General features: G+C 40.7%; 1 protein-coding gene across 7 annotated transcripts in view; it reads left to right on the top strand.

Annotated features, from left to right (window-relative positions):
- The window catches only part of HEATR5A (HEAT repeat containing 5A), a 71,164-nt gene that overhangs the window by 52,001 nt on the left and 6,269 nt on the right, over positions 1-12,894 (top strand). For all 7 annotated transcript variants that reach the window (XM_044436238.1, XM_044436237.1, XM_044436239.1 and 4 more), the window contains 7 exons: positions 901-1,080; positions 3,087-3,312; positions 3,506-3,754; positions 4,101-4,228; positions 5,986-6,133; positions 10,793-11,065; positions 11,842-12,066. In XM_044436238.1, the coding sequence (XP_044292173.1) occupies positions 901-1,080; positions 3,087-3,312; positions 3,506-3,754; positions 4,101-4,228; positions 5,986-6,133; positions 10,793-11,065; positions 11,842-12,066 (1,429 nt within the window). The remainder of the gene's footprint in view (positions 1-900; positions 1,081-3,086; positions 3,313-3,505; positions 3,755-4,100; positions 4,229-5,985; positions 6,134-10,792; positions 11,066-11,841; positions 12,067-12,894) is intronic.

The following is a 12,894-nucleotide window of genomic DNA, read 5'->3' as shown; positions in this document are numbered from 1 at the left end:
TATTTTGCATGATTACCTTTGCTAGGAAAGAGACAGAGTAAGTTTGACTCTCTTCTGGATTTCCCAGTGACTTTTACTGAAATTGATCATTATATTCTTCTGTCTAATTTGGTTGCAAATAGTTCTTCCCTTTGCTGGCTCCTCTCAAGCCTTCCCAAGCATCTCCGGAAAGTGGTGCTGGAAGATTTCTAGCAGGAGACTTTAACTTTGGGCTCTGACAAGGGGGTTTATCATCACCCATGTTGTTTAATAATTTACATTTAATTGCTGAATGAGGTCATCCCTGGACTTTGAGTGTGGATGACATTCAGTTCTACTCTTTCTAGCCTGCTTCTATGTACAATTTACAGAGATGGTTTTGCATTTAAAACTTCTTTGTAACCTTGCTGCATGAAAGATCACCACTTCTCACATTTACCTGCACAATCCCTGAGTTATTATCTGTGGTTCTAAAGCTTTCTGCTCAGTGAGGAATAGTGAGTGCAAACAAGTACAGGGGTATTCTGAGTAGCAGTCTTTCTGGTGCCTACTCTAATCTTATTTCGACATGGACAAAGTTCTTTTTATTTTCCCAGCCCTTTTACACTATAGTGTAATCATTTGATGATTTTTAATTTCTGCTGTGTTTTTTAAAGTGTTACAGTGCTACTTTTTATTTTTCACTTGATGCATTTAAAGCTATTTATCCATGTTCTATTTGTTACTTTTTGTTGTATATTTATTGCAATTGTCATTTTAATTTTTCTGTGCATTATAAGCCACCTAGAGAACTTGCATTATCTAAAATAGCCTAAATAAATAAACTAGAGCATGCTGACATAGTTTTCTCTTATCTCTCTGTGGGGAATATCTTTCATAGTATTTCAAAAGTAACCATATCATTCACTGTTATCTTATTAGGTCTGCAGTGCCTGGATAGCAAGTGGTATAGTTAGTGACCTTCATGACCTTCAAAGAGTTCATCAATTGCTTGTGACATCCTTGACTAAAATACAGGCTGGAAAAGAAGCACAGAATCAGCTATACAATGAAGGCACATCAACTATGGAGACACTAGCTGTGCTAAAAGCTTGGGCAGAGGTACTTAAAAATGGTGGTTGCACCAATCCTTTGGAACTATAATTATGAATCAGCTATGTGAACCCAGAGAGAAGATTTAGACCCCTGCTGAGCTGTGCTGTTTAAAGAAAACGTGTATTTTGGCATGATGGGTTGTTTGGTATTATACAAAACCAAACTGGAGAGTATTTTTCATTTAAAAGGGTTTTCTTAACCAAGCAATTTGTTGCAAGGCTTTTACAAGGAAGTAATCTTTCCTTACTACATCTGCTTTATTTTGTACCAGACAGTAATTTCCTATGTATATTGGATAATAACCTTCCTTATATTCAATTTGTGGCATAGAGGAATTTGTTTCCTGAGACAAGTAGGTTAGCTTTTATCCCCCCCAAACTTGCAGATTAAGATCAAGTTGTGACAGTAAATGTCATGTTTTTAATGGGCATCAGTATTTATAATTATCTGGAGGTTTGTCCCAGGAGATGTGTACTGCTAATTCATGCTTTAGGAATCTGTGGCTGGAGGCACTGGCATAGCCCCCTCCCTCTTTCCCAAAATTAGCAAGGAAAGATTTTGCTGCTGCTGCTTTCTCTATACTGTAGCAGTCATGCTTCATTCTTGTTATGGAGAGCAAGAAGTCATTGTACTGGGTCTTTTTTTTTTTCTTTTGTTGTTTTTCTCTGCTGTTCCTGCAGGCAAATTCAACCTTGGTCAAAAAGAGTAAGAAAAATATCTGAAATAATGACTTCTTGTTTTCTGTTGTGAATATGAAGCAACAATGACACTTTTCTTGTCAAAAGCATGCCTTAAAGGCTTGAAAGGGGTGCTGTTGGTACCTGAAGTGTCTTTTGGAATTGGTGACCATTGCAGGCAATCCAGTGTACATAGTGAATATAAGAAGACTTCTGCTGAATGGAATCAAAGATCCATCTAGTGTAACTTCCTACATTGGCCAACCAGATGCCTCAGGGAAAACCACAAGCAGGATTAGAAAGCAATGGCCCTTTTCCTTTTTCCTTTTTCCCCCCAGCAACCAGTACTCTGAAAAAATATCACCCCTGAATCTTGTGGTTCCATATATATTTATCCATGACTCAATATGGTCCATGAATTTGTCTAATTTTCATTCAAAGTCATCTAAGTTATTAATCATCATCATATTTTGAGGCAACAAATTAATTATGTGAGGTGTTTCTAGAAAAACTAACATGAATGTATATTTTTACATGAGGCTATTAATTTTCAGGTAAAAGGTAATTTGATTAATATAAGATTGCTTGGTACTAAAATGTATTGGACTGTTAAGCCACTGTGTCATTCCATAGATACTATTGCACAGTAATGTTAAGTGAGAATGTGTTATTTATCAACACTAATCTAGTATATTATCTCTATTACAGTCTAGAGTACCTTATAGTGGATATTTGATTCCATAAATTCTGGATGTGATATATAAACATAAATCCTAGAGATGCCCGAGGGTAGTTTGGCAGCTAGTCAACTAATTCAGTGTAGTGTGAGTCAAGCCACTTTGAGGACTTGCATCTCTAAGACAGGCTACAATCTGCAGGATTTTTAAAAAGTTAAGGGAATTTGTGCAAGTTGTGTGATTTGTGCAAATCAGATGCTGAAAAGTATGTGATTCTAGTGCAATTTGCAAACCATTTAGTTTTTGGCGTCATGATTTGCACAGATTTCCTTCACATTAAAAAAATGGAAATTGTGTCCTGCCTTAAAGACACGTCTGCAAAGAAAGCCCCAAATTACCAACTTCCAATCACTGGATCAGACAAAGGTAGGAAATGTGTCAAGCTCAAACAAGATTCATTTCTCACCATTGGCACGTCCCTGCATAAGATAAGAGCATTATATAAAAAGGAAACTGATGAGGATTTGAGTGGTGGTGGACTGTAGTTGACTGCCTGTGTGTTTTCTGAAGAGTTAGAGATTATAGCTGTTTCATCAATTCTTATTTAGTGACCTAATATTATAAGTATCAATATCATTCATGCTGTTTATCTTGACAGGTTTATATAGTTGCAGTACAAAGACAGAAAAAGCAAGGTGACAGACCTTCTTTACTCATAAATGCCACAGAGAAGAGCTGTGAGGAGGAAACATCTCCAGAGGATGAACTTTTGGAGCTGGTCCAAGCAGACCTGGGGAATCTGAGCAAACTTTGGCTTGCTGCACTTCAGGACTTTGCTCTCTTAACTTTGCCTTCAGAATACAGTTCTCAGCTTCCTGTTGAAGGTAGGAAGGCAAAGAAAACAAAAAAAATCAATCAGGTATAGACAAAGGAGGTGACCAAAGTCATCTATGAATACATAATTATTAAAGAATAATGTGTCAGATCCATCTCATAGATTTATATTAAACAACTCTAAAGAAAAAAAACACTTGGAACCATTTAGAAAATGCTGAATGTTCACTGCTTTCGTTGTAGGTGGTGCTTTTTATACAGCAGAGACAATTGAAAATTCAAGACCACACTATCAAAACTCCTGGGCTTTGATTCTCCATGCTACAGCATTATGGCTTACCAGCACAGGTTTCCTTGTAGGTGATTCAGATGAAGGTCTAACTAATCTTTCTCGACCTGTCACTCCAACTTCTATGTGTCAAGATTCGACATCTAGGGCTGCTGTGAAATCACCAGAGGATGTGAATAGTGATAGATTTCATCTTGTTTTGGGTTAGTGAGTGTGCAAACTTTTCTCAATGTTATTTTCAACCACTGTTTCTGCCAAGTGTCACTGGAAATCAGTATGAGCTATTAGGTATATGTTGAAATAGTTAATCTGCCAACTTTGATTTTAAAAAATTCTTTATTGAATAGGATTGCTGCAGAATGTCACTGCTTTATATTGAATTGTGCCAATGAATGGCAACAGATCTGAAAGCCAGTTCTGCCAGACTCTGGAGTGTATGATCTATGAGGACACTTAAGCTCCTCTGAGATCATCAATACAACAGTGTTCTTTTGGAATTTGAATTTAGTTTTTTTTTTAACAATTCATAGAATTTCTCCCTTTCTTTAGGAATTAGTGTGGAATTTCTTTGTTCTCCACGGTCAGATGCAGCAATGGAAAACATTACTTCTTGTCTACATGCCCTGCAGGCACTGCTTGATGTTCCTTGGCCAAGGTCTAAGATTGGTGGCAATCAGGTAATAATTTAATCTGAAAATTATCCATTTGAATAACAATTTTGATGGTTTTTGCCTGACTTCTATAAGAAACTGCTTCCTTCATTATATTCTATCTAAGTGTCTCATCATTACTTCTTCAATGTCCTTTCCCAGGACATAGGGTATGAGCCCCTTGATTTTCTTAGGAGTTTAAGGCACTTAACTACCTAGGTCATGGGTCCTCAAACTAAGGCCCAGAGGATGGATCTGGCCAGCCATGCCCATTTATCTGGCCTGCCATGTACATTTGGACCTGCGCATGCGTCTGCCCACCTCACCCTGCATACAGGAAGGCAGCGGTTTTCTCACTTGGAGAAAACAATCTCCAAGCAAGCAAGCCGCTGCCTTGTGCACCCACCTCACGGTGCATGCCTGCCCCCGCCCATGCCTCGCTTCCCCTTGTTGGGCGCCCGCGCCTGCCCGCACCTCACCTCCCTTCACCGTGTGCACCCACCCACACCTCGCCTCACCTTGCCTTGCCGTGCGCCCTGCTCCTGCCTCAGCATGCACACCCACACGTGCCACTCCCACGCCAGCCCCTGCGCACTGCCAGCACCGCCTTTCCAGCCTGTGCCCAGCACCATCAGCTTTCAACTGCCCCCCTGGTGGAAAAGTTTGAGGACCTCTGATCTAGGTAGATGGCTAGAATTATGTTGGAAAAAGTCCTCAGGATAAATATAATCACATACAGGTTAGAACCCCCATGAGGACTTATTCCATGGCAGTGACTGAGTCAAAGATTTTCTTCTCTGCCGCCGTTGCATTACCATGGTGTTATCTAGTAGAGTTATTTGAGTGCATAAAGGACTACATCTTGCTGTCCAGGGGACTAAGCTTAGGCTTAATTGCCAACTGAATTGCTGACTTTTCTGGATGGAGGAGATACTGTAGCTACAGTTACCCATGCTCTAGTAACCTCTCATATGGATTACTGGAGGGCATTTTATGCTTTTGAAAATGGTCTGGTCCAAAATGTGGCAGTGAGGTTAAGAACAGGGACTAGCCAACATAATCATATAATGTCAGTACTTTTCAATCTGCACTGCCTGCCAGTCCATGACCAGGCCCAATTCAGAGTGCTGGTGTTAATATTTAAAGTGCTGAATGGCTTGTTCCAGGTCAGATGGAGGATTGCTACCTTCCCATACAGTCCTGCCTGGACCATAAGGTCATCCCTGGCATTCCTTCTCAGGGAGCCCTAGCCAAAGGAAGGGAAGTGGGTGGCTACTAAGGAAAGGGGCTTTTCTGTTGTTGTACCCTGATCGTGGAATGAGCTTCCCAGGAGGGCTTATCTAGCCCCTCCATTTTGCTCATTCTGGTGCCTGATGAAGACCTTTCTATTTTCCCAGACAGTATCTTAGTTTCTATTTTAAATCTGTATTAAATCTGCTATTAGACTTTATTCCTTGTACTGCTGCTAGGCTATACATTTGTTTGTACTCTTATTTCCAAGTCTTAAACTTTAAAATGTGTCTTATGCTGTAATTTATGGTTTTAATCATTGTGCATTTCCCAGAGAACTTTATCTATTGGGCAGTAGAGAAATGCGGTAAATAAACCATTGGTCTTGGACCATGGAGACCTGGGCTCAAGTCATGAGTTATGGAACAAAATATGTAGCTTTAGGAAAGTCTCACACTTTTCATCTTAATCTTTATCATAGCCTGCTTTAAGGATTATGAGAAAAATTAAGTGTGATATGTCAATGAATGTTTTTCCTCTTTCCCTTTATATAGGAACTGAGTGTTGAATTGCTGAATGTTTTACATCGACTTGTACTGACCAGAGAATCCCCTGACATTCAACTTGCTGCTCTAGAAGTTGTTCGGCAGATTCTTTTTGCTGCTCAGGAACATATCAAGGAAAAACGGAGAAGTGCAGAAGGTATTGCTATGTGATAGGCGTGACCAGATTTCTTGTGGGTGGGATTTCATTGTAGATGGGGAAAATGCCAGTATTCTCATTACTAGTGTTACAATAGTAATAATATACTTTGAATCTGCATTCCTACTTCATTCTCATATAAGACTACCGTACCAAAATCTTTGCTTGGGGTGGCAGAAAGTAGGTCAGTACAGGACATTTCTTAGTGAAACATAGCTTAAATTAGTTCCCCTTTTCTTTTTAATAATTAGTGTGGCTGTTAAGTACAGTGTATTCTGCCAGAATTAATACAAATCATTTGAAAAGAAGGCATCTTACATTGCAGCAGAGGTGAGCAAGTGGAACCCCCAATGTGCCTCTCTCTTCCCTGTTCCTCCTCTCTACAGTCTGTGTAATACGATGGCCATGGTGCTGCATTCTCAGTTACTCTTCTGGGAAACAAGTTGTGTAGGGAGCATGCATCTTGTTATGCCACAGAATGTTGCTTCCTTTAACCAGCCAAACAGTTGTTTGCTTAGCTGGGGAGAGAATAATTCTGCTGGGTAATAAGGTCCACCCTCCTATGCACCTTGTTTCCCTGCACTATATGTGGGAATTCTGTGGCACAGCTGTGGTGCTGTCCACACTGGTGAATCAGGGGACTCAGTGGGGGCTGCAAAATTCCCTATTCTATATCTTATGTTGTCCACCTCTGTGCTACAAACTAAAAGATTTAACTGCAATAACTTCCTTCCTAGAAAACTTTTGAAAATAAAATTCTGTAAGGGAGCTCAAAATATCTCAACAAAGAAGTTTAAGAGCCCTCAAATAATTACAGCTTCTAGTAAAAGGAAAGGTTAGACAAAAGGAAGTAGATAAAGCATTGGTCTGATACAGTAGGGCCTTTCTAATATTCTTATGTCCTTATTCTCCTCTTAAAATTAGTCTTAAACTACTCTGGATGTAGTATAGATACAGCAGGAGTGATATATATGAACATGGAATTCTGTGCTTAACATATTTATTAACATGGCAGGAAAAATGCAAGTACAATTTAAACTAGTATACTGTGCTCTTCCCTTGTTTACCCCTTCCAATATTTCCTTTTTGCTTCCGTTGTCTCCTCTTTCTCTTTTTTTAGACTGTAAATCCTTTCTTAGAAGTACCTGTCAAACCTGTTCTCTAGAAAGCACCATGGAATAATAACATAAGTTGCATTGTCTTGGAAATGAGTTAGAAAACAATTTTGATTGCTTATGTGACAGGTTTTTTTTTAAATACAGAAGTTCTGATTTTACAGTTTGTTTTATACGGTACATTTCCTGCACTTGTATGCCACGATGAGAGTATGGCAACATGTTAGATCAGAAGCATACATAATGCCTAAGGCAAGAGTGAGGACTGCTTTTGTTGGAGAAACGAATTGTCACTGAACCTTTGCAGTTCAGATGATGTAAGAGGGATGGATAATCTGACTCTTGGCTAAAGCACTAGCTGGATCTCCAGCTGGCATATTGTCTGGGGACCACCTTGGCTGAGCACAGGCTTTCTTTGTCCAAGGGAAACTTTCAGGCTGCAAGGCCCTTCCAACTGAGGCAGCAGCTAGAGGGATGCTCTGGCTGCTACTTGAGCCACTGCAGCTTCTCCCATGTCACAATCTCCCTAAGGCACAGCATGCATGAAACGGTCCCAACTGAAGAAACAGCTGAAGTGCTTCATTTGCGGCCTAGGCCAGGGATGCTTTGCCATGTCATCTGAGCTGTACCTGACTCAGAGAAGCACAGAGGGGGTGGCACTGCCCCAGGCTGCCCTGATCTGGGCAGGGGCGCACCAATTGCCACATTAGCCAGAGATACTTTGGTGCTTCACATACACATACTGTAGACTCCTGACATGAGAAGGTGCATTGTGGATGAAGCTGCCCCACCCAGGCATCACCTAGATGGCCTGCACTGTGTCTTTGCTGGTGGGAAAAGGTGCAGTAAAGGGAAGATCCCCATGGGGGTAGCATGACAACTGATGACATCTGATCCAAGCAGTGCTAGGAGAAGTCCCTCCTCTCAGTCTTGACTGAGTCTTCCACTGCCCACACCCTTCTGTTCTGTCCAAATTGAGAATAACGGGGGAGGGGGGCTGTTGGATTCTTCAAGACATTGTGGCTTGGAGACCAAGTTCTGCCCCATGAAGGAATCTAAGCTGACTCAACAGGCTGGATGTGAACATCCCTGCATCAGATTCAGCCTGAGAACTGGAAGTTCCTCTGACCTCTTCTAAGGTACAGTCTGATGTGTGATTCACACAAGAGTTACATGATCCAGATCAAGAAACTAGACCCTCTGACATGTACAGTCAGATTACGTTATACATTAAATATGTAGTATGTAGTAGACTTCCACTCCACACCCTTATTCTAAAGTAAGTGTTTGGGCTCCCAGTCTTGCCTCTGTTTGGGTTGAAACCACTGTCTGAACCACTTGTTTTCCAAACTTGCCCCCTCCCCCCGGTTCTAAAATAAGCCTCCATTGATACCAATGGAGAGTTACAAGCAGGCAACATCAGCCTGTAAATAGGCTTCGTGCTGTGGGTTGCCCAGCTAATAGTTATGTTCATTGTGGGTCTCCCCACCTATTTCTCACTCAGTCTTTCCACAGATATCCCAGGAATCTGTGTAGAAGAATCCATCTTGTCTCCTCTCCCTGCTGTGATCATGACTCCCTTTGTAGTCATGATGGGCCCCTCCTTTTTTTTCTGATCACTTTTTGCAATCTCTGAATTGACAGCAGCAAATATCACCAATTTGCTATTTTTTTGCACCAGAAATGTTTGCAAATCTTTTCAGTATTTTTTCTAGTTTGTTTGGAGTTGCAAAAGTGCACACCTATCACTATATGAAATTTTGAAATTTACCGGGTCACTATCCACGGATGTCCTAGCTGTCAACAACTATGGACATTGACTGGTAATGTACAAATACATTACTTGCTTTCACTAGAAAGCTAGTGATCTAATGAACTATCAAGTGAAAGCAGAGCTGTAAGGCAGTCTTTACTTTCAAAAATTAGTGGCTAACACCCTTCACAGTGAGATCCTCCAGGTTTTAAGTTTGGACCTGACAATTCTCAGTGTCCTCCAACTTTTTCTATTTTTTCTTGAGTCTCAAAGCACTTGGGAAACTGAGAAAATGCAGATTCCATTCATGAGAGAACTTACTTTTAACAGTTTTCAACATTAAACAGGTTTAGACAGGACTAAACGGGGTTTTAACTTCCTTTCACAAGTTTTTCTTGCAGCTTTGCTATCAATTGACTGCCAGTTGTTTGAAAGGCTGCAGCAGATAGTTGACCCAAGCAGCAGACAGAATATAAACAGAAGCCAGTGTGGTGGTGTTTCTTTGTCTCCCTAAGTATACCTGATTATAGGCACATACCAGGTCTTGATTGCATCCACTAGGAGTTTTCCTCCATTTACATTCATGCCATTTCCTATTCATTTCATTACTCTCCACTCTGGGGTGGAGCACAGAATGAGCTCTACTACAGAGAGGGTGATCATGTCAAGTGCTCAGGTCATCTCTGTATGCTAGAGTTTCAACAGGACCACCAGCTATAACAACTAGAAAACAACCTAGAGCATTCTGGACATTATCCATATCCATTAGTCCCTGGGAATAGACCAAGGTTTCCTCACCTTGCAGAGAGGAAAAGCCACTGTCAATCTAAACCAAGTAGTGATCTGATCATGACAAAAGAACTGAATCAAATTCCCCATGTCAGATCACCATCCCCAAGTTCAGCTGGAAAAAGCAAGTCAAGAGTGTGTACCACCATGTTTGAGTTTGGCTGCCCATTTGGCACATATTCTCCTTCCCATGCACATACTCAAGCTTTATGTGGGAACAAATCTCCCACCAAATTACAAGTCCTGCATTATCATTGGGGAAGCTACATAACATCTCCAGAATTGAGCTACAGGGAGGAGCACTTTGGCTTTTCCTGTTCAGCTTATACTGTAGGCTCATGCCTTCAGCAAGCAGGAGGCTGATACAGTGGTACTTTGGCTCACGAATGCCTCAGTTCACGACCAAATTGGATTGCAAACAGAAATTTCATAAAAATTTTGCCATAGGTCGCAAACTCCGCATCAGGTGACGATCATGAGCACACCCGTCTCCCCCCCGGGCACGTCCGCGATCACACCTTTCTCCCCCCGAGTGCGCCCGTGATCACACCCACCTTCCCCCCCCCAGCACACCCGCAATTGTGCCCATCTCCCCCCCCCAGTGCGCCTGCGAACACACCAGTCTCCTCCCACCCCCGAGCATGATTGTGGCCATCTCCCCCCACCCCCCAGCACAATCGTTCTTTGTCACTTTGCTTCAAATATTTGTGATTAAAAATATATATAGTTGCAGAACGGATTAACCTTATTTACATTGATCCTTATGGGGAACTTTGACTTGGCTCATGACCAATTTGGGTCACGACCAGTGTCCTGGAACGGATTAAGTTCGTGAGCCAAGGTACCACTGTATAACTACAGGAACTGAACAGAAACTAAAACTCTGTGCTGGTACCCAGTTGATTCCAGTCATCCTCAAGGTCTTCACAAACAAGGAGCAAATTTCAAGGAGCAAATATAAGATAATATTGGTGTTATATATCTTTTTCTTTTTTCTTTTAGTTGATGATGGGGCTGAAGAAAAGGAAACATTGCCAGAGTTTGGAGAAGGCAAAGACACAGGTGGACTGATACCTGGAAAGTCCTTAGTCTTTGCAACTCTGGAGATGTGTGTGTGTATTCTTGTAAGACAGTTGCCTCAGCTTAATCCTGAGATAACGGGTAATCCTGGAATTACAGCTGGAAAGCCTCAGTTGTTATCAGAGAATGGCAGTAGACTGGTAGCAGCAGCATTAGGAATCATTTCTGATGTTCCTGCAGTCTGTTCACCAGAAGGTAGGATGAAGTTCCAATGTATGTTTCTTTGTAAAGGAAGTAAAAAGACATGAGCAGAGCAGAGGAGTGGCTTTTGTCATTATCTATAATTCTAATATACTTTCCGTCCACACATAGATGTAATATCATCATAATTTTTCTTGTCACATTAGTTTTACTTAGTGGATTCAAAATACTTTGCTGAAACAGAAAGCAGTGTTGCACTTATGTCTTGCTTGTGGGCTTCTCCTGGGCGACTGGTTGGCCACTGTGTGAACAGAATGCTGGATGAGATGGACGCTAGGTCTGATCCAGCACAGCTTCTACTAATCTTAGGTCAGTTTAGATAACATACAGTTAGCCAGCTTATGCTTTAAAAAGGCTTATACAATATGGGAACACACTCAAGATCATAGCTTTGAGGTTAGAAACTAGTCACATGAGCATTTACCTCTCTCTCTCGCATGCAGTTGTTAGATTGTAATTTTGCCTTTTAATAGTTCTGCACAGAGCTCACTTTAAGTATGTTTCACTATTAAATTGCATAAGAGAAATTTTCATTTATAGATTCAGTAAAGCAATGTGGTATTGCTCTCTGTTTTTAAGTAATAAAATATTTAAATGAAGGGGGAAATACCTTGATATATTTATAGTGCTTGCATTAGAAGTGAAGAGTTCTATTAAGTAGAATGCTGACTTTGAGAAGTGTCATTCTCGTGAATGCAAATTAGAAGCTTTTGCTTTGTTCAAAATGCTTAATGAGGATATTGACTCCACCTCTCCATCATGCCCTGCAGGAAGCATTGCTGTTCTTCCTACTATTCTGTATCTGATTATTGGAGTCCTCAGAGAGACTGCTGTGAAAATACCCACTGGCCAGTTACCCTTGACAGTTGCTGCTTCCTTACAAGCACTTAAAGGAGTGCTGTCTTCTCCCATGGCTCGGGCAGAGAAGAGCCGAACTGCTTGGAACAAGTTGCTCCGTAGTGCTTTGGTCACTGTTCTTAATTTTTGGGATCAAGGTAATCGTGGCTGAGGAAAGCTTTTTAGTGTACAGTAGAGAAAGAGGGGAAGAAGAATCTCGAGCAATTTAGCAAGATACACAGTGTTCCAGGACTGTACTGCTAGGTAGAAAACTCAATTAGTCAGTGGAACCCAAAAACTAGTATCTGACAGATTACTGAAGAAGACATGGTGCAGATTGTGTGTGTGATGCTCTTTGTAAGAACTTGCCACTTCCAAGTGCCATAGTCCTTATTTTGTTCCTTTCCTAGAATTGCTTCATTCCACTCAGGGCTGTACATAAAACCTCTGACTCCAACTCCTCAATTTATGGTACCTTTGACTCCGACTCCTTTATTTATGTATCAATATAGGAATATACTAAGTATTTCCTATATTGTTTGAAAGCAATCAACTTACAAGGCATTTCATCACTGTCAATGTGAATCAGCAGGCTGTTTTAAAACCCTGACCTCTTAAATGTTGGGTCTAACGGCTATAGCTATGCCATTGTGGCTTTTTTGTTTTATTAATTAAAGAATTTACAAACATTCAGTAACAAATTTTAAACAAAAGACAAAACTTAGAAAAAGAAAACATTGGTCAATTCAGGTTACTGTAATGAAATAAACATAGACTATTGTAGGTGTATTTTTATCACAAAAGCCACTAAGTTTTGCAACATATACTTTTTCACAATCATCATCTTCTATAATACATGGACACACATAATATTTCCCATCTGTTGTTACTGTAGAGTGTTCAACTTTGCTGAGACAACTTTTGCCATTGTGAATTTTTTCATGGGGTGCTGCTTTCACTAATATAGGGAATTCACACACGTGTGC

This window comes from Varanus komodoensis, unplaced genomic scaffold, assembly GCF_004798865.1.
Source record: "Varanus komodoensis strain SLA01 unplaced genomic scaffold, ASM479886v1 scaffold3, whole genome shotgun sequence".
NCBI classification, from domain to species: domain Eukaryota; kingdom Metazoa; phylum Chordata; class Lepidosauria; order Squamata; family Varanidae; genus Varanus; species Varanus komodoensis.
Note: the sequence above shows the minus strand (reverse complement) of the source record. Positions and strands in the feature narration are given on the sequence as shown.